Source organism: Cibotium barometz, chromosome 41 (assembly GCF_041138505.1).
Source record: "Cibotium barometz isolate CiBa-2024 chromosome 41, ASM4113850v1, whole genome shotgun sequence".
In the NCBI taxonomy this organism is placed as follows: Eukaryota; Viridiplantae; Streptophyta; class Polypodiopsida; order Cyatheales; family Cibotiaceae; genus Cibotium; species Cibotium barometz.
In genome coordinates, this window is record NC_141086.1 from 30,135,928 (window position 1) to 30,158,115 (window position 22,188).

The window sequence follows — 22,188 nt, forward strand, 5'->3', positions numbered from 1 at the left end:
CACTAATCAATAAATTATTGCATAGTAATGTATATAGTAAAATATTAGTATATATAGTACATTATTTCTATATAACAAATCAATGTGTAAAAAACCACTATACAATAATGATTATTAAGACAAATACAGTGAAAATCTGTGTATGTGTGTGTGTGTGTGTTGCGTTGTGTGCATGCACATGCATGTGTTTATGTTGGCATACATATAGATTTATTTATATATACGTATATACATACCTATAAATAAATAAATATATATGTATGTGTGTGTGTTCTCTCTTCCATACACGTGCACATAATATAATATTTTTTTTTGTGTGTGTGTGCTAGGGAAAACAAATGAGCAAATGAGAAACTCTTTAATATATGTGTGTGTGTGTTTATATATATAAGAAACTCATTCAATGATTGATGGGTGGTGACAACTAATTGTGAGCCCCAATGCATGTAGCCTTGTGGAAAAGAACCGTTCCTTTTAAAAAGTTCAAAATATGAAACTCTCCTATACACACATACATATACATATACATAGGTATATATATATATATATATATATATATACTCATTCAATGAGCAAATGACTTGATGGTGAAGACAACTAATTGTGAGCCCCAATTCATTTAGGCATGTGTAAAAAATATGTATAAAAATTAAAAAAATATCCTTTCTCCTTTAGAGGACTTTGTGGAGAGTCGGGAGTCAAGCTTTTGGTTCACTCAATCCAACATTTTTTTTCTTAGTGTTGGGGAGGACTTTGTGGGGACTCGGGAGTCAAGCTTTTCGTTAAGTCAATCCAAGCTTTTCGTTAAGTCAAGCTTTTCGTTAAGTCAATCCAACCGTTCAAAGAAAAAAAATCATTGAAAAAAAATCATTTTTTGTAAAAAGTTTGGCGTTAGAAGTGGGCTTAGTACCCATGGGACCCCCCTTATCCCAAACCGTTCAAAGCAAAAAAAATCATTGATTTTGTGTGGCTATTGCTTGTATTATGGATCTTGGTGACTCAACTGAATTTTCGCTCCTCGCTCATCCTTTACTTGGAAATAAATGGCTAAAGTAGCAGCTTTTCAAAGCTGAGCAGCAATGGCCTCATTTCATCCCCAAGCGCCCTTCCTTTCATTTCTTGCCACTCTTCTTCTTCTGACTTTGCATCTCACCATAACTACTTGTTTGGCCCAGCCACAGCAGCGAATAGCACTAGCTGCAGGCTTTCACCTGTCCGTGGCTTCCATTTTCAGCTACTATGGCTTCCCAACCCCCAGCAACAATGGCTATTTTTTTCCATTCCTGGACTCGCAATCGTTTTTTAACGGCTCCAATGGTTTTTCGTTAGGGATGTGCACCAATCAGAACGACGTCGATCACAACGTCTCTGATATCTACCTTTGTGTCTGTCTAGGGACGCTTCCCACCAGCGAATATCTTGCCTCTGTATCTATCAAGGGAAGAAACGACGCAGCAGGCACTGCGGTCATCATCATTGAAGAGGGCGCCGGTGTGGAGAGCCAATCCAGGGCACTCTCTTGCGTCCGTCGAGGCATCACTCGCCGTAAGCAAGGCCAAGGCGCAGCTGGAGCTGCGAGATGCAGACGGCACCCTCGTGTGGAGCGTGGGCGCTGACAATATGGCCGCCATGGAGCTGCAGGATTCCGGCAATCTAGTAATCCTCGACTCCGCTAACCGCACCCTCTGGCAGAGCTTCCAACATCCCACCGACACCTTGGTGCTCTCGCAGAACTTGAATTTGGGCATGAGTCTCACCAGCAACAATTCCCTCTACTCTTTAGCCATGGAAACACGGGGCCTTGTCTTCTCTCTCCTTATAGGTCTTGCAGGGGCAGCTAACTCCTCATTCTGGTTAATCCCTTCGCCCAACAACACTTCTGACAAGCGTATCCAGCAGCTTTCTGGCCATATTGCAAAATCTGCGCATGCAGTCCTTGATACTTTCGGCCTCTCATTCTCATTGTTTGGAGATGAACAATATGTCTTAGTGGACTGTCGTTTGCCTTCGTCGGCGGATCTGATGCGCCTGGAGGACGATGGCCGACTTCGCTTCTATGCTGTCCAAGCTTCGCTTTCAGAGCCCATCGGCACACTTGATAGCCGTACTACTAGTTGCTATTACAATACAGATACATCAGATCCAGTACCAATGGCGACTCCACAGATGACCTGGGGTGCCTGCGACGTCCCGATGGTGTGTGGACCCTTGGGCATGTGCTCCCCCGACTCGGTCTCAACCCTTGGGTACTGTACATGCCCAGCTGGATTCACACTAATAGATGAGCATGATGCGTCCCAAGGCTGTAAAGCCTCCGTCCCCTTGACCCCAGATCAATGCGGCAGCACGGACCTCCTCCAAATCAACAACACCGCCACTATCTTTCAGTTTTCTGGTGAGATCTTCAACAACACGGCCATCTCAGTGGAGCACTGTAAGCACATGTGCTTGTCTGCTTGCAATTGCAGCGGTGTAATCTTCAACCACAACCATACCTTTTGCTTCCCTATTACAGATCATCGGCTGAGCCTTCTCAATGTCACTGGAAGGAGTGACGACCTGTCCTACACGGCTTTTTTGAAGGTTGCACATCTGACTTCTGACTCCCATTCACATCGTCTGAGCCGGACTGTAATTGTGCTCCTAGCTTCCGCCTCTGCCATTTCAGTTGCCTGTGTAGCAGCTCTGGCTTTGTATGGCTACAGGAGATTCATTAGAAGAGGTGCGGGCATCAAGTTCAACAGCAGTAGCCTTGGTGGGGATGAGACGCTCAATTTGCCCAGTACATTACCCACTAGGTTTTCTTTCAAAGAATTGCACAAGGCAACGCATGGGTTCAACAAATTGTTGGGCGCAGGCGGGATGGGTTCAGTGTATGCTGGTGCTCTGCCCGATGGCAAGCAAATAGCAGTGAAGAAGCTCGACATCATCCTCCGAGGCGACATGTCCAAGGGATTTTTGATAGAGGTGGCCACCATGGGTAGAACCAGCCACTTCAACATTGTGCAGCTTCTGGGCTTCTGTTGGGAGACATCCCATCAGATGCTGGTCTACGAGTACATAGATAGGGGCTCTCTTGATCGCTGGCTCTTCGAGGCTGAGCAATTTCTCGATTGGGCCAGCCGCTTCAAAGTGGCACTAGGCATAGCCAAGGGCCTGGCCTACCTACATGAAGGTTGCTCACAGACCATCCTGCACCTCGACATCAAACCCCAGAACATCCTCCTAGATGAGGACTTCGAGCCCAAGCTGGCCGATTTTGGCTTGGCCAAGCTCATGGCTAGGGATGCATCTCACGTGGTGACTGTCCTAAGGGGAACTCCTGGCTACATAGCTCCAGAGATGTTTTGGTGCGTGGCACCTGTTAGCAAGAAATGTGACATCTATAGCTTGGGCATGGTGTTGCTAGAGATGGTGGGCGGGCGGAAAAACATAGACTTGGCATTGCTGATGGCGGCAAATGTTGCTAGTAGTGAAGACCAACCTCAAGGGAGTATTCAACCAGTGGTGGAAGAAGATGAGGAACAATGGCATTTTGCGAGCTGGGCCGCCAAGAAGTGTGAGGAGGGGAGGAAGCTGGAGTTGGTGGACAAGAGGCTGCAGGGGGCCTTCTGCGCTAAAGAAGCTGGCAGGGTGATAGAGGTGGCATTGTGGTGCATCCAGGAGAAACCCAGCTTGAGGCCTTCAGCTGGAACAGTGGTGCAATGGCTGGAGGGATCAAGCATCCCACTAGAGGACGCCCCCTTCTCCACCATAGCCTACTCCCAATCTCGTGTCAAATCCAGCATCTGCCAGTACCTACAGGGTTCCCACACGTCCTCGACAAGTCACAATAATTAACAAGCAGGTAGCCTCAGACTAGCTAAATTTCACATCACATATTTCTGTATATATATGTATATTTTAAAACAATTATATATAATACTATCATATTTGTGTATATATATGTATATGTATGTGTGTGTGTGTGTGTGTGTGTTTGGAAACATTTATATATAATACTGTAATTGCTTTTATAGAAACATCATACTCCTGCCTTACAGATTTTTAAGGGCACCCTTAACGTCTGTGTCTCATCTTTTGCTCTCAAGGATGATTGGTCCCATCTCCACTAATACCCAGTTGCATGCCAGAGTGCAAGAGGGTAAAGATAGGAGCCCCTTTTGAAGATTCACCAACCAACTCATCTCCTTTAGCCCACACTTTGATATCAGGTCTTCCTCCATTGGGGTGCTCCACAATAACAAAAAAAGGTGTGCTTTTCTTGTTTGGTCTTCTTATACTAGCTGAGAGTTTTAGGTCAAGCTTTACAAATCACCCCTTTGGAGCACACTTGCTCTTGACTAAATCCTGTTGAATTGGAGGTCCTCCAATGAAAACATGGTAAAGTATGAGCATTGCCATTGCCCAATTGTAATCCTTGTGAAATTTACATCACATATATTGTTTTACATCACATCTCCTAATGCATGTGCCTCACATATTGTATATTTTTTTCCCATAGCAAGAAAGACTATGTGAATAATGCAATGGATCTATCGGACTTTGTAACATAAAACTGGTAGTGAAGGCCTTGAGGTCAGCAAGGGTTTGGAATTCAGTTTTTTTTGGGGGGTGTATATAGTATGGAATTCATGGCTAAGTATAGATGGCATGCTTAATTTTATCCAGGCATGAGCTCAAAAAATGATAAAAGATAAAACAACATGAAAAGGTATGGAGTTCATTTGGGTAACGTGCCACATTAGGTCATAAAAGTGCACCAATTTACACCATGCAAAAATAGTGAGTACATTAAACATTTGAATTAGTTTGCTTAGTGAAAACAAGATTTGCCACACAATAAGGAGAGGGCTAGTTTAGCACCCTTCGACCAAGCTTACAACTAATTAGCCTTGGCCATTGGATAGGTCGACTCCCTACATTGAATGTACGATAGCATCCAAGGTTGGAAAATCATTTACTTTCTCATAGATATACTATTCTTTACCAAAATTCAACGACTTATTTGCCTCTCTTTTTTCCTGTAGTTAAAATCCATTCTACAAAATTTTTGAAAATATGCAAGACCTCTTTTTGCAATTTTCACCTTATATTTTTCATGATGTAAAAATGTTTTAAGTTGATTGTGTACAAAGTGTTAAAAAAAACAATCATGGTTTACAATGTGGGGGTCATTTATATTCATGGTGTAGTGACATAAAGAAAAAGCAGTGGTGTTTTACAATGTGGAGTTCAATATATTCAATCACATAAAGAAATGACAATGATGGTTTAAAATGTGGAGTTTAATGAATTCCATGGAGAGTTGCTGTATAGTGTGTCAACAATGATGAGCTCTTGGAGTCATTTAAATTGTTTGCATTCACTACAATATGATGTGTTTAGTTAAGCTTTGTGAAAAAGACAAGGTAGGTGACCCGCGCTTTGCTACGGCATGAAGTTTTTGCTTACAAATGTATGGTGTATGCAAGTGTGCGATTACATATGTATCCATCTATGCGTGTGTATGTGTGTGCAAGCATGTGTGAGTGAGCGACTATGCACGCGTGTGTGTGTGTGTGTGTGCATATGTGCATGTGTGTATGCATATTTGCATGTGTGCACATGTCTGTGTGCACGTGTATTTGTGTGCATGTGTATGCATACAGTGTATGTATATGTGTGTGCATGTGTCTATGTGTGACTCTCTCATATAGATGCATACTCACATAGATGCATGTATGCGTGTCTCTCTGTCATGCATTCTCTCTATGTCTTTGCCACATGCATAGACATAACCCTCTCTTACACACATACACGTGCACATGCACTCTCTTCTCACACTCATCTCGTATACACTCTCTTGCACATACATAGGAACTCTCTCTCTCTCTCTCTCTCTCTCTCTCTCTCTCTCTCTCACACATCACCCCTTCCACATTTATGTGTGTGTGAGAAGACTGTGTGTACATGTACGTATGTGTGTGAATGTGTTTATAGATAATAGTATTATTATATATTTACTATATGTATATTGATCTATATATCATTATTATATATTGAAACAATCATGGTTTACAACTTTTGGAGCTCAATGAATTCATTTATATTCACGGTGTAGTGACATAAAGAAAAAGCAGTGGTGTTTTACAATGTGGAGTTCAATATATTCAATCATATCCATTGTAAAATTTCATAAAGAAAAGACAATGATGGTTTAAAATGTGGAGTTTAATGTATTCCATGGAGAGTTGCTGTATAGTGTGTCAACAATGATGAGCTCTTAGAGTCATTCAAATTGTTTGCATTCACTACAATATGATGTGTTTAGTTAAGCTTTGTGAAAAAGACAAGGTAGGTGACCATCTATGCATGTGTAAGTTTTTACATGTGTGTGTATCCATCTATGCTTGTGTATGTGTGTGCAAGCATGTGTGAGTGAGCGACTATGCATGTGTGTGTGTGTGTGTGTGTGTGTGTACTGCACATGTGTGTATGCATATGTGCATGTGTGTGCATATGTCTATGTGTGCAGGTGTATGCATACATGTGCATGTGTATGCATCAGTGTATGTATACGTGTGTGCATGTGTCTATGTGTATGTATAAATGTGTGCATGTGTCTATGTGTGACTCTCTCATAGATGCATATATGTATGACTCTCACATAGATGCATGTATGTGTGTGTCTCTCTCACATGCATTCTCTCTATGTCTTTGTCACATGCATAGACATAACCCTCTCTTACACACGTGCACATGCACTCTCTTCTCACACTCTTCTCGTATACACTCTCTTGCACACATACATATAAACTCTCTCTCTCTCTCTCTCTCTCTCTCACACACACACACACACACACACATACATATAAACTCTCTCTCTCTCTCTCTCTCTCTCTCTCTCTCTCTCTCACACACACACACACACACACACCACCCCTTCCACATTCATGTGTGGGACCTTGTGTACGTGTACGTATGTGTGTGTGAATGTGTATATATCTAATAGTATTATTATATATTTACTATATGTATATTGATCTCATATCATTATTATAATATATTATTATGTATTTACTTTTTTATTTTATAGATTTGTATTTATTTATTATATATTCATATTTTACCCTCTGTAGTTCATATTTTATTTGTATTTTATTGAAATGTACTTTTACTCTCTCTCTCTCTCTCTCTCTCTCTCTCTCTCTCTCTCTCTCTCACACACACACACACACACACACACACACGCACGCACACTTTCTCTCTCTTCTCACACACTCGCTCCCACACATGGAAACTCGCTCTCTTACACGCTCGCACACCTACACACACACACACAAACAACCAAGCATACATGCAAACACGAATTATATAAAATTATAGATTTTATTACGTGTACATACATACATACATACATACATACATACATACATACATATGTATGTATGTATGTATGTATGTATGTATACACACACACACACACAATTTTAATAAATTAAATTTTAATTTAGATTAAATATTAAAGGGTGGGGATGCAGATTGAGGTGTGCTCACTCTCAAATAAATGCATCTTGCGTGTAATCTCTCTCTCTCTCTCTCTATCTCTCTCTCTCTCTCACACACACACACAGACACACATGCACATGCACCCTCTCTCTCTCTCTCTCTCTCTCTCTCTCTCTCTCAAGTGTGTTGATGCCTTAAAGTCACTGGTTGGTAGGATGACTTGGTGTGGTCAGGTGCCTTGCAAGCACACCAATGACATGGCTAGGGTGCCAATTGCTTGACTAGAAGTGCCGGGTGGTTGTTGGAGAAGCTAGGGGTGGTGTGGTGTGGTCGGTGGTGTTGTGTTGGTATTCCAATGGAGGTTGGTTAGCTCGGTGAGGCCGATGATGATGTTGTTTTGCAGGAGAATGGGAAAAGTGTTGAAGGTAGGCTGGTTCGTGTTGGTGAAGAAGTTGGACCCTTGGGGTTATCACGGTGGGACCGAGAGTTATGTAGTTGGAGAAGGCGTGTGGCTTGTGTGGCCAGCTATGAAGTTGGAAAGGCCACTTGCTAGGCATGAAGTGCCGAGTTCTTTCTATTGGTGAAGTGGTGGTGATGATGATAAAGAGACAAAGGGTTATGCTGGTGAAGATGCCAAAATTTTGGAGTTGCGATGCTGATGAGAAAAAACAGTCACTCTTCTCGGCAGCATTGAGAATCAATCTCTCTTGCCCTCAAGTTGTATCTCCTAGCCAAGGACCTAGCCCATCTATACGAAGGTTGCTGATAGACCATCCTCCACCTAGATGGCTAAATCCATCCCTGATAGACCATCAGAATAAGTAACAAGGAGGTAGTCCCATACTAGCTAAATTTCCCATCACATATTTATGCATATATATGTATATATTTTTTAAAATATTTAAATATATTACGATAATGTTTTTTATAGATATGTCATACTACCGCCTTGCAGAATCATTTTTCTTTTACAACTTGCTATATACTAAATAGTAGCTGCAAAACTATACCATGGGAACAAAAACCCTTTTGTCATACACACCATTCTAGCCTTCATAGTTTAACAATATATAAACCAACTTTCACGTCACATCTTCTTCTTGGGGGGATTTTGTTTTGTGAGTATTTTCTAGCAAGCACTTTTTGGGAATCGGGCGAGCAGATTCCAAAAAGATACCCTCCCCCCGTTCATCAAGAGAGAGAGAGAGGAGTGAAGAGAGTTAGAGAGTTTCATGACATAATTATTTGAGAGGGAGAGGACATTAGAGAGCCAGAGGGAGTGAAAACAAAAAAGCATGACAACATCACATCCTCTACATCGATGTTATTGCTTCAAACTGAAAATAAAATCAAGTTCATTCACATATAACTACCAAATACAGAAATGTGAAAACCATGATCTTTACCATTATGGGCCTTGCTTGTCCTCCGAGGTGAAGGCACAAAGTAAGCAAACGGTATTCGTACCCTTTTGCACTTTCTCTAGCAAGACACGCTTAGACGATTCATCAATAAAACCATGGGCTCACCATATCGCAAATTAAACCCACCACTTTGGCCTTCACTTGAGAAATAGCATCATCATTACCAAGAAGTGGAAAGGATGTGAGACCTTTCCATGCTTGTGCACTATCTACGACCTTCTGCTTGACTGCCACATCGGTGACCTACCTCTGGATATGCGCCAACAATGCTAATATTTGATGAGGCCATCAATCACAAACAAGATGAAGGAGGGCTTAGAGTGGTGTACTCTACTAACAAGGCTTGGTGGCAATGGTGATTAAGAAAGTGATTTGGAGCTTCTCTCTATAGTTATAGCAGTGGGAGAGGTGTACTCTACTTTTGTATAAAATAAAATAAAAAATAAATTTTATCTTTTTTAATGTCAATAATAAAGGCATCTTTCCTCGAATTTCTACACCACAATAATAAAGGCATCTTTTATACTTTTTTGAAGAAGAGCGAGTATGTATTGGATTTTTTTTTATTACATGAAATTCTAGATAAGGGGTTATGTGTTTTGTGGAGAGCACCTTGACCCTCTCTCTTCTCCCTCTAGCTCATCGTTTCCCTCTCATTTCTGTAAGATTTCGAACCGATGAATGCTCGTAATGTGAATACCATTCATCAATACATGACGACATTCTAAAGTATCCTTGTCAGTGAGATGTATTGGGAACTTGCTTGTCAAGCTGAGTTCATACTCAACGTTCAACTCCTCGATTGTATAGCAAAATCATGTGAGACAAGGATATTCAAAGTTAGCAGACTACTCACAACTCCCTGCATAGAAAACCATAGCACATGACAAAGAATCAGGATTGATTACCTCAATTAGAATCATTGATGAAACCATAAAAGAATTAGCCATTTAAACTAATATTAATAGAAACACCTTACCTTGGGAAGTAGCTTTGGATGATGACTTTCTTGTTCCAACATCATCAAGAAAATACGAAAGATTTTTATTAGCACACTCTCATAGGAGTTTTCATTCTACACAAATAATTTAGGAAAAATAGGCATGTTACAGAAAGTACACCTGGAGGAGAGAAAGAGAGGGAGAGCTATTTTATGTTATGCACCTCCTTAGGTTTCCACACGTATAGTTGTTGTTTGTTCTACATTCCTTATTTCTTTTTGATTTTCCCTTTCATTCATGATGAGAATCATATGTATTCTTTCCTTCGTTAAAATAGGATGTGTTGCTCAGCGTTGATGAATGAGTATAAATGTAGAAAGTCCACACCTCCCGTGGTTAGACCCAGGAGCCCACTAGTTCTCTAGTGGATTTTCATCACACACACACACACACACATAGAGAGAGAGAGAGAGAGAGAGAGAGAGAGAGAGAGAGAGAGAGAGAGAGAGAGAGAGAGAGAGAGAGAGCTACAGCCACAGTCTAAACTGAGCATGAGAGAGACAGAGAAAGAGAGAGATGACACATCCCACCGCCGTTGCTAATAGCAGTAAAACACCACCATATAACGTTTCATCATAAAGTGTTTATTTTTAATCACGAAGTTTTTTGAACTCCTAAACATTCATTCCCACATATAAAAAAATTTCTTTTATATACTAAATAATTACACCTTTCAAAAAGGAGAGAAGTGGTACCATCTATGCATGCTTTAACTCCTTTATACTTTACTAAATATATGTAATAAATATTGCATTTTCTTGTGGTTGTTGTTGCAATTCCTAGCAAAAAGGATTAATAGTGCAAGAATATATTCAAGAAAGGAATATCTATTTATTATGAATTGATTTTATGTTGGAATGATATGTGAATAAGAAATTGGAGTAAAAGATTGTCATCTTCAATGGGTAGTTTATGGGCTACGAAATAAAAGTGTTATTTTAAAATCCTCTAAAAACATGTGTATGCACCATGACAAATATCTTTATACGGTGTAAGTGAGATTAAAGATAATGTAAGTGAGTAAGAAAATGTTCACGAGCGACAGTGGTATCATCATCAATTATGTATCCTTGAATAATATCGTGTTATTCCATGAGTTGATAAAATTGAATATTGGAAGATAATATGTGAGTGTTGTCAATAGGGATCATGACATGGCATGCTTCATGATTGTGTTTCCGGGTCTTTGACCATTCATCTTCAGGTTTGTCATTGAAGATGCATAGTAATACATCAAATAAGTTAGAATTACGTTCGAATATATGAGTCAAAGACATTCCACCAGAAGTTGAGAAGTTTGGATGGTTAATAAGCATTGTGAGGTGATGGGTGAGTCATTCTAGTGCATACAAGATATTTCGGCAAAAAGAAAATCCCAAGTGTGCTAAAAACAATAAATAATTTACCAATTGGTGGCTCCATTGAAATTGGCATGTATAAGTGGTTGAAAATGTACCAAATTTCTTGTAAAAGCTCTAAAAAACTTTCCAACTTTATCCAAAAAATCTTTGGTAAATTTTTGGACTTAAAAATAGGAATTTTAGGTAAAGTAGGGATTTTAAGGCCAAAATGAAGCTCTATAATTTTATGAAAAATTTTGAAGTAAAAAAATAATTTGCAAGGCTGCGGTTGGATTATGGACTAGAGATTTAAAAAAATAGAGGCTTGAAAGCTTTTTAAAAGCTTTAAGAGAAGTTTTGTAAAGTTTTAAGTTTTTTTAAAAGGCTCTCAAGCTTAGAGTTTTTTTAAAAAAAGCTCTAAAGCTTTAAGCTATTAAAGCTTTAATAGTCTAAATCTTGAAAAAAAAATTGGCTGGGGATTGTGTGCGAAGAAATCAATAAAATACTTTAGGATGGAATTTGCATTGTGCAACATTGGAAGATGGAGGAAGGTGAAATTCGACTAAAAATTGTAATAACAATGGTTTTGTGGCTTGTAAATGAAGGCAAACAAATTTGTGGTGTCAGATAGAAAGAAAACAGATAAACCACTTTTGGATTTTTGATGGTTTTGGAAAGTAGTTTTCTACATTTCTTTGACTTGTGGATAAAAGAAACATGGATTTTGACTTATTAAATGAACCTTCGCCTTTCGTTGGTAATTGGAGATTAAGACAAATCATTCTATCTTGCAAGAGACTACTCACTTGTTGTAGCATTGGAGGCTTCAATTCGTATGTGGAGAAGCTTCAATGGTGGTTATTCAATGTAGCCAGGCCGCCCGTATGTACGAGAAAACACAGCAAAAGAACATCACTGATCCATGATGCCTAATGTCTAGATTTTAAGATTGCCTAAGCTTAGGTGAAGCTTAAGCTAGATTAAGCTAGCTTAAGCTTGGCTTCCAAGCTCCAATGCCCATTTCTTGATCAAGAAATCAAGAAAATCAAGAAAGTCCAAGAAAATCAAGAAAATGCAAAAAAATTCAAAAAAATTCAAAAATTTGGATCAAAGACATGGACTCTGATTCCAATGAAAGAAAGTGGCAACTAGATCAACCTAGATTTAACCTAATTAACCTTGGATTAACCTAGATTAAGATGATTAGCCTAGGTTTAGAGCAAGAAAAGAAAGTAAGAGACTTATGTAATCTTGATTATCAAAAGGTTCCAAAAATATGGTGTATATGACTTGTATACATGACCCCCCTTTCACACTATCATAAGTGTTGTCCATGGGCATGGTCAATTCGCCTTGGGCCCATTATTCATATGAGACCATTACACTTTGTTACAATTAGTATTAGGACCATGGATTCTCTTCATTGCATTGGTATCAAAGCCATGCATTTTCTTTACAATATATAAAATTCCATAAATTAACTGCTTATGGCACTTACATGTTGGTGGTCAACTTTTTGATGAAACTTCGCCATGTGACTAGGCACTACTGGTGGCCCTATTCCATGCCCATCTGTGGAGTGTGTAAAAAGGAAGAACATCGACTAACCAATGTCCTTCGAGTAAGTATTGTTTACTTGGAGTCTAATGCCAATCTTTCATTTTTAATGTAAATGTGCACCTATGCTAGTAGGTTGGTTTTTTCTTGGTCTTGGAGGATTTTGTGAGGAATCAAGCTTTTGGTTTAGTCAATCCAATGGTTTCTTTGTTTTTTGGAAATAAATATGAGATCCTTGATTTTGCGGGTATTACTTTTACTATGGATGTGTTACGGTAATTAATTTATTATTGGGTAAACCAATAAGTAAAAAGAATATCTTGGGTGACCCAAGTGCCATTAGTTTGATTGTGAGTGAATCCAACCAACTGTGACATGTGTGACACATGTAAGAAATGTGTGAGTTTGATTATGAGTGAATCCAATCAACTCTTTTGAATTAATTCTTAATGAGGGTGACTCTAGCTGGTTATGAGTGAATCCAACTAGCTGTGACACGTGTGAAACGTGTGGTGTACCTTGTGACACATATGAAAACATTGTGAGTGAATCCAATGTAGAAGTTTAATTGTAAGTGAGTACGATCAGCTCTAAGACACGTGTGACGTGTGTGAAGGTTCTGTGAATTTGATCATGAGTGAATCCGATCAACTCTTAAGACATGTGTGATGCGTGTGAGGATATGTGGGAGTGAATCCACTTAAATACATAATGACATTATGAGTGAATCCAATGTGGAAACGATTAATGTGTTCGATCGCTCGTGTGTGCTGATAGTTACAACCGAGGACGGTTGTCTTCTCAAACGAGAGAATTATCACGGGAGTGAGATTTTTTAGAATATTTTATCATGGACGTGAATCCAAATAGTTATGTGTAAAGCATGGTAGTGAATGATTTCCATTTGTTAGAATTATTTTTGTGAGCCAAAGCAATTGTGATCTAACATTGTGGACTATATTAAGTATAGATCATGAGTTCGGGACAACCAAGGTGAACATTGGACTAGATTCTCTAGCCAAGCACATGTGTGCTAAATATTTAATTTTGTATGGTTTGGCCCATTGTACATATGTTGGGAAAGGTTTATTTTTTATGAGATCCTTTAAAAGCATTGGACTAAGGTTCAATTTTGTAAAAAGCCCAATTTTGAAAAAAGCTAAACTATTTATGACTCCAAGGGCTAAATTTATTAATATGACTTAAATACCGCGTGTGGGAGTGGAGCCACACACATCTGGGGGGAGATTGCACCTAATCTTGTGTTCTTTGATTTTTATGTTTTGTTTTATGCTATGATGTTGATGGTTGATTTCTTCTATTATTCAATTTGTGAAAGATTCTAATCTCCATGTACCATGGTCCTGTATAACAGTGGTATCAGAGCACGGCAAATTTAAGTATTGAATTTGGGTCATGGAGAGTTGAAGAAAAATCAAGAAATTGATTTTTACTCAAAGGTTATTGGCTTGGAGCAAATTTGAAGACTTTTCAACAAATTCAAAATACTTGCAATGTCAATGCTAATCATTGAAGAAAAGAGTTTGGGTGAAGACCAGTCTCTTTGCAAAACAAATGTAGTTCGGAGCAACAGATCTTCTACACAAGTGCAAGTAGAGGACAAGGTAGAGGCCGAGGCTGTGGCTGTGGCCAAGGTGGTGGCCGAACAGGTAATCAAAATTATGGTTAGCAACAGTCCCATGAATCACAACAACACACAAGTAGAAGAGGCCAGTTCAAAGGCAGGGGGAGTCAAAGAGGTCATGGAAATTGGCACAGGTAGCAAAATGATACACAAGGCTGTTTTTATTATGGAAAATCTAGGCATGTGAAGGCAGATTGCTATAAGAAGAAAAATGTCATGAGAAGTGGAAAAGTGCAACAAAATAATTATGCGTTCTCTAACCGAAGTAATGAGGACAATGAAAGGTTTTTTGTTATATGCGACATGTGCTTAATGCTATCGAAAAATGATGTATCTACATGCAATGATGATCTATGGTATGTGGACTCAGGTGCTTCAAACCACATGACCAGTCATGGCAAGTTATTCAAGGATATGAAAAATCGTAAAAAGTCGAGTTTTGTTGAAATAGGGGGTGATACTATTCATCCAATTGCCCATGTTGGAAATGTGCAATGCATTGTCTATGCAGAATGGTAAGGTGAAGCATCTTGCAGATGTACTTCACGTTCCAAATATTACAAAGGATCTAGTTTCTATTGGCCACATGATTGAATAGGGTTTGCAAGTGCGCTTTAACCCTGATGGTTGTTATGTTGAAGACTTTAAAGACGAGTACAGGTTGGTTGCAAAAGGCAATAGAGTGGGCATAATGTTTACACTAGATGTAAATATGACTAAAGTGAAAGATACAATGTTTGCACAAGATTCAGGAGTTGTTGGCAGATACAGACATTTGGCATAAAAGAATTGGGCATGCAAATGTGCAAAGAATAAAGTCTATGCAGACTAAAGAAATTGTGACAGGGCTGCCTAAGTATAAGGTTGATGGTATAAAGAAAGTATGTAAAGCATGTCAATTTGGAAAGCATACAAAGCATGTATTTCCACATGGTAGAAATGTGAGCAGGAATGTAATAGATGTTGTGCATTCAGATGTATGGGGTCCTACAAAAACTACGTCTATGGGTGGTTGTGCAGGTACTATGTAACATTCATTGATAAACCACATGAGGAAAGTGTGGGTGTATTTCATGAAGGAGAAGAGTGAAGTTTTCACTCATTTTCAAAATTTCAGAGCGATGGCTGCAAAGTAGACAAGGAAGCATGTGAAGTGCCTAAGGTCAAATGGAGGGGGAGAGTACTTCTCCAATGAGTTCTCTGCCTAAGGTCAAATGGAGGGGGAGAGTACTTCTCCAATGAGTTCTCTGCAAAGTAGACAAGGAAGCATGTGAAGTGCCTAAGGTCAAATGGAGGGGGAGAGTACTTCTCCAATGAGTTCTCTGGAATAATAGCATCAGAGATAATTTACATGTAGATATACTCTGCAATAAAATGGAGGTGCTGACTGAAAAAATAGACACATTGCAGAGATAGCATGAGCATTGATGATAGAGAAGAATATGCCGCATAGCTATTGGGCTCAAGCTGTTTCTATAATAGTTTATATCATGAATAGGACTCCTACTTCAGCCATACATGATGTAACGCCAAAGGAGAAATTCAATGGCAAGAAACCTTATTTGTCTCACTTGAAAGCTTTTAGATGCATAGCTTATGTGCATGTGCCAAATGAGTTGTGTGTACGAAGCTCAATCCAAAGGTAAAAAAATATGTGTTTATTGGATATTCCCTTGAGAAAAAGCGATATAGATGCTATAACCCTACTATACGTGAGTTGAGGGTAAGTAGAGATGTTGTGTTTGATGAAATCTTGACTTTAGAAGTCCTTATTGTCGTCGTTGCTGAAACAAAAAAACACAAACAAACATTTAGTTAGAGAGAAAGAGAGCATATTAGAGTGAAACAAACATGCATAATATATGAGAGAGAAACCTACATGTACGCACACCCACACACAATTAAACACCACCAATAGTGTCTTTGACCTGTAGGTACAGACCTGTCTAGTTCTCTTTGTGTGGATTAGTAGTCTCTACTCTGTTTATGTACTCTGTTTATGTAAGGTTTGAACATCTCACTAACATGTGCGGTCCAAACTTGCAGCTTCTTGATCCATTGGAACTAGTTCTCCTTTAATGTAACAAGACTCTTTATACCAAAAAGGCATGATGAATGTCTTTGTTGCTATTATATACTTAACATTTACTATGTCTAATGCGATCTCGCAATGGACTTCTACATGTACTTTCTTTTCCCAACTCTTATTAAGTAGTTTAGCCAAGAAACCAAGCTCTAAATTTCTACAAACAAACATTGTTTTTGTAATTTTCACCTGAGAAACATTGAATAGCTCCACAAAAACATTTATTGGCATGTAGAAAACAATTTTCACTACGTGCGTGGGTATACTACATCACAGTGATAAGACCGATGCACATCTTTGTAAATCTTGCTCTCTTAATAGATTCTATAATAGAAGAATCAGGAATGGGCCAATCTATGTAGCTCCATTCTCCATCGAGAGGCAGCTTCTCCAAATGCCCAATGGTGTTTCTATCCAACAGAGAGTAGAAGTGGTCCATTAAAAAAATACCTACCTTTGCACATCTTTGTAAATCTTGCTCTCTTAATAGATTCTATAATAGAAGAATCAGGAATGGGCCAATCTATGTAGCTCCAAATTCTCCATCGAGAGGCAGCTTCTCCAAATGCCCAATGGTGTTGTTTTTATCCAACAGAAAGTAGAAGTGGTCCATTAAAAAAATACCTGCCTCTGCAAGGCTTCTTGCACTTCTCCCCTCATATTTCAATTGCCCAATGTGTGCACGCAACACATTCATGATCCCAATGATGCACTCAATTGGTTGCCACTATTTATAGGAGGAGGGATACACATCTTCACACACAAAACATTGAACACTTGAATGAGAGAATGCAAACATAAGAAAGAAAAAGATTGCATTAATCGAAGGTCGATGTCTTACAATTTAATATGTGTGGGGGTAAGGATGAAGTATCATCTCTACCAAGCACAAGATCCTTGTGCATGTAGACATGATGTAGACATGATGCACAAGAATCTCCTTTATATTTGTTTTCCCAGGCTCTATCTTGAAGTCCTTGATTTTTCCCTTCCATGATGTAATGTAAATATTCTTGGTGTTTAAAAGTGTTCTACTTCTTGGTTGCATAAGCACCCAGGTTCCCTTATTTATCTCCTTGTGCATGTAGACATGCTACACAAGAACCTCTTTTATATTTGTTTTCGCAGGCTCTATCTTGAAGTCCTTGATTCTTCCCTTCCATGATGTAATGTAAATATTCTTGGTGTTTGAAAGCTTTCTATTTCTTGGTTGCAAAAGTACGTAGGTTCCCTTACGTATTTGAATTTGAATCCATTGGTTCTACTTAACCGTATTGGAGACAATTATTGAATGCATTATTGTTCTGGGTCTCCTTGGCCTTTGAAGTGTTTCATCAATATCCTTAAATGCAAGATAAGCCTGATATGATACGAAGCGATGGGTTGTAGTCATTTCTTAAAAAAATAGATCAGAGAGAGAAGAAGAATAGGCTAATGAGTAGAGAAGACGTGAAGAAGAAGACCAGAAAAGCAGGAGAGTATTCATTTTTTTCCTCCTCTATAATATTAGAGAAGATATGCTCTATAAGATATGCCTTGTACTTTGTCAGGCATTGAAGATGCCTTGTACTTTGTCAAGCATCTTCAATGACTTTGGCAGTCATTTTCTCTAAAAGAGGTATTATTTTTTAGATGAATACGATGGTTTTTGAATATACTATAAAAAAATAATGTATTTTTATATGCATTTAGCTATTTTCCAACGTTATGTTGGCCTCTTACTATTGGTGCAGTTCTATTTTCTCTCTCTTCTAAAAGACCCTCCAAATGACCTCTAAAATGTCCTAATGGGTGTTCACGCCACAAAAGACACTAGGATGGACTCTAGATTAACTCTAAAATATCCAACATTTGGAACCCACAACATTTGAGTTGGTAAAGGTTGTTGTCAAGCTTTTGTGGGTTGTTGCGAAAGTAATAGTTGGGTACCTTTCTTTCTAGACTGCATTCAGTGCCGCCTGGGTTGGCCAGGTAGCTAAATTGAATTGCCATCTTCGTAGTAGCCTTGAGCTGTAATTAACTATTTTTTCTCTTGACTTTTGATACTTTGTAGGTATCTAGACAATGATTATCTTATCCTCTGAGCGTTCTAGTTGCCAATGATGCCATAGGTACACCGATGAAGGAATGTTTGGAAATAAGGATTCAACTGGATAATTAGAGGATTATGATTAGTGACACTATGGTTTCATTAAATGATTGTTTTAAAGACCATTGAATCTGTGAAAAAGGCAATTTCATATTGGGTGTGCAAGTGGTGTGACTAGTTTTAAGTTTGCATGAATATCCGGCTAGGGGGCCTGGGAACTCTTTTCCCTGGTGCTGCCCGGGACAACCTAACCAAATTCTTAATTGGATCCCATCACTACAGTGGTTGGGCGGTTGGCTGAACCATGGGACTGGATGGGGTGGACTGATGGATTCCTAAATTGAGAAAAATTGTTCTATGGAAAAGAATCAACGGCTGTGCCTCTTAATGAGGAAAAAAGTGTTGGTCTCTATGATCCAAGTATAATCTTTTCCCTGATCTGACTATGGGACTTACGGGTTTAGTCAGATCAGTTCAGTTAGTTAAGGCTTTTGACTACGTTAGAGAAAAGTTATCCTGGAGGAATCGCCCGTGCTTTTCGGGCAAGGGAAGTTTTTCCGAGTTCGATTTTGGAAGAACGGACGGATTAGTCTCTTGTCCGGATATCCGTGGGCGAGGCCCTGAGTGTGGGACCCTGCCCCATGCAAGAAGTGCTACTTCCGCTACTAGCACCCCTGAATTCATTGCACGTTGGGGATAGGGACCTCACAGTGTGTGTGTGTGTGTGTGTGTGTGTGTGTAATGTATACACACTCGTGTATACATTATATATATATATACACACACACACACAAACACACACATGTATATATATGTATTGAAAAGATGCAGGGGGGGGGGAAGAGAGCTTGAGCTCTTGCAAGCACACACACACACTCACAAAACCCTAATAGAGAACACACAAGGTGAGAGGCTGAAAATCTTCTTCTTCTTCACTCAACACTCAACACACCATATACAAGATAAGAGTACTCATAATATGAAAGGTACTCAACCAATACATACACGGGTTCTCTATAGTGTGAACCCGACTAAATGAGCTGGCACTATAACTATGCCAGTCTCTAGAATGGCTGTCACACAGCCTGTCATCCCACTGGCCGCATATCACCCAAGATCTCACCAACCATGCTAGTGGTGTAAGTGTGGGGCCTATCCCCCAGGCGGGTCATCAGTGTCCACCGCCTCACTAGATGAGCTTGATATCTCAACACTCCCCCTCGAGCTTAACTCCATCTCATGTACACCAAGCGAAGCCCTGAATCTGCGGAGCTTCTCTGTACCCAATGCTTTGGTGAAGATGTCAGCTACCTGATCCTCTGTGCTGACATAAACAAGGTCAAGATCTCCTGCCAAGACCTTCTCTCTGACGAAGTGGTAGTGGACCTCTATGTGCTTCGTATGAGCATGAAAGACTGGGTGCCTGGCCAACTGTATACTGCTAATGTTGTCACAGAAAATGACAACTTGTCTATCCACTGATAGACCCAAATCTGCAAGTAGCTTTCTCAACCAAGCTACCTCACATGCTGCCATAGCAGCTCCTCTGTACTCGGCCTCTGTACTGGATAGAGCAACCGTAGGCTGCTTCTTGCTGCTCCAAGTCACAGCAGCACTCCCCAAAGAAAACATAAAGCCACTGGTAGATCTTCTGTCTGAGATACTACCAGCCCAATCAGCATCTGTGTACCCATGTACACATATCTCTGTCCCAGTCTCATAGAATAGTCCACAATGCAAAGTAGACCTCACATACCTCAGTATGCGTCTCACTGCATCCAAATGTGGTTTCCGTGGAACCTGCATAAACTGACTCACTAACCCAACACCATAGCTCAAATCTGGTCTGGTGATCGTCATGTATATCAAACTTCCTACTATGCTCCTGTACATAGTAGGATCCTCCAAGATCTCTCCTGAATCTGCACTCAACTTGCCATTCTGATCCAATGGCACAGAAATAGGCTTACAGCATGTCATACCATACTTGGACAACATGTCCAAGCCATATTGTCTCTGCAGTAATCCAATACCATGTGGTGACCTAATCACCTCAATGCCCAAGAAATATCTGAGCTCCCCCAGATCCTTCATCTCGAACTTTTGTCTAAGCAGGATCTTTACATCAAAGATCTCTGCATCATGGTCCCCCATAATGATCAAGTCATCTACATAGATGACAACAAGCACAACTCCTCTATCACCATGTCTCACATACAGCGAGAAATCTACATTGGCTACATGAAAGCCAATAGTGACAAGATATTCAGAAATCTTATCAGACCATGCTCTTGGTGCTTGTTTTAAGCCATACAAGGCTTTCTTCAACCTGCAAACATGCTCGGGGTGACCCACATCCTCATAACCAGGTGGCTGCAACATATACACCTCTTCTTGCAAATCCCCATGCAAGAATGCATTCTTTACATCCATCTGATGTAAAGACCATTGCTTTGATGCAGCCACTGCTATCACAACTCTCACCGTTGCCATCTTGGCAACTGGACTGAAAGTTTCCTTATAATCAATCCCATATGTCTGCGCATATCCTGTTTATGCTTCCATCACTGTTATGTTTAACTTTGTACACCCACTTGCATCCAATGGCTTTCTTGCCTTCAGGCAATTGCACTAAATCCCAAGTCTCATTTCCATATAGTGCATCCATCTCCTCATCCATAGCTTTCTCCCAACACACATTTCCAACAGCCTCATCAATGCATGTGGGCTCTACAACCTGCACAACCTTTGCCATATATGCATAGTGATGTGCCACATAACCATCATATGTAAATCTCTGCACAGGGTTCTTCACTCTCCCTGATCTTCGCAGCTTTTCATTCATGGCTTCCATAGCCTTCTTTACACCAGGTGTTCTCATAGCTGGGATCCCAAGCTCCTCATCAAGGCTCATATCTGAGCCACTAGACTCTCCATCAACATGAGAATGCCTTGCAGAAATGTCAGGCATACCAAGGGGCTCAACCACTTTCTCTTTTCCTTTACGTGATGTACTAATCACATTTGCAGGACTGGTATTATGACGCAGCCTGCCACTCCATGGTCTATTAATAGACCCACTAGATGAGGACTCTCCTGGTCCACTCAAAGACTGTGATTGCTGACCTGCATTCTGTGCAACCACACTTCCACTCACATCAGCCCCAACAGCTTCTTTTTCAGTAGCATACCAGCTGCTCATCTCATCAAAGACAACATCCCTGCTTACCCTCAACTCACGTGTAGCAGGGTTATAACACCTGTATCCCTTTTGCTCAAGGGAATATCCAATAAACACACATTTTTCAGCTTTTGGATCCAGCTTAGTTCTCAGCTCATCTGGCACATGCACATATGCAATGCATCCAAAGACTTTCAGATCAGACAAATTTGGTTTTCTGCCAGTAAACCTCTCCTCTGGAATTACATCATGTATGGCTGCAGTTGGAGTCCTGTTCATGATGTATACTACTGTAGAAACAGCCTCAGCCCAATAGCTATGCGGCATATTCTTCTCTTCCATCAATGCTCGCGCAATCTCAGCAATGTGCCTGT

At 39.9% G+C, this 22,188-nt stretch overlaps 1 protein-coding gene across 1 annotated transcript; it reads left to right on the top strand.

The window, feature by feature from the left end:
• Positions 1-1,606: 1,606 nt before the first annotated feature.
• On the top strand, positions 1,607-4,558 carry LOC147614846 (G-type lectin S-receptor-like serine/threonine-protein kinase SD2-5). Its single transcript, XM_086780168.1, has one exon. It carries the CDS (start codon positions 1,621-1,623, stop codon positions 3,838-3,840), a length of 2,220 nt encoding a protein of 739 aa, XP_086636294.1. The 5' UTR covers positions 1,607-1,620; the 3' UTR covers positions 3,841-4,558.
• The last annotated feature ends 17,630 nt before the right edge of the window (positions 4,559-22,188 follow it).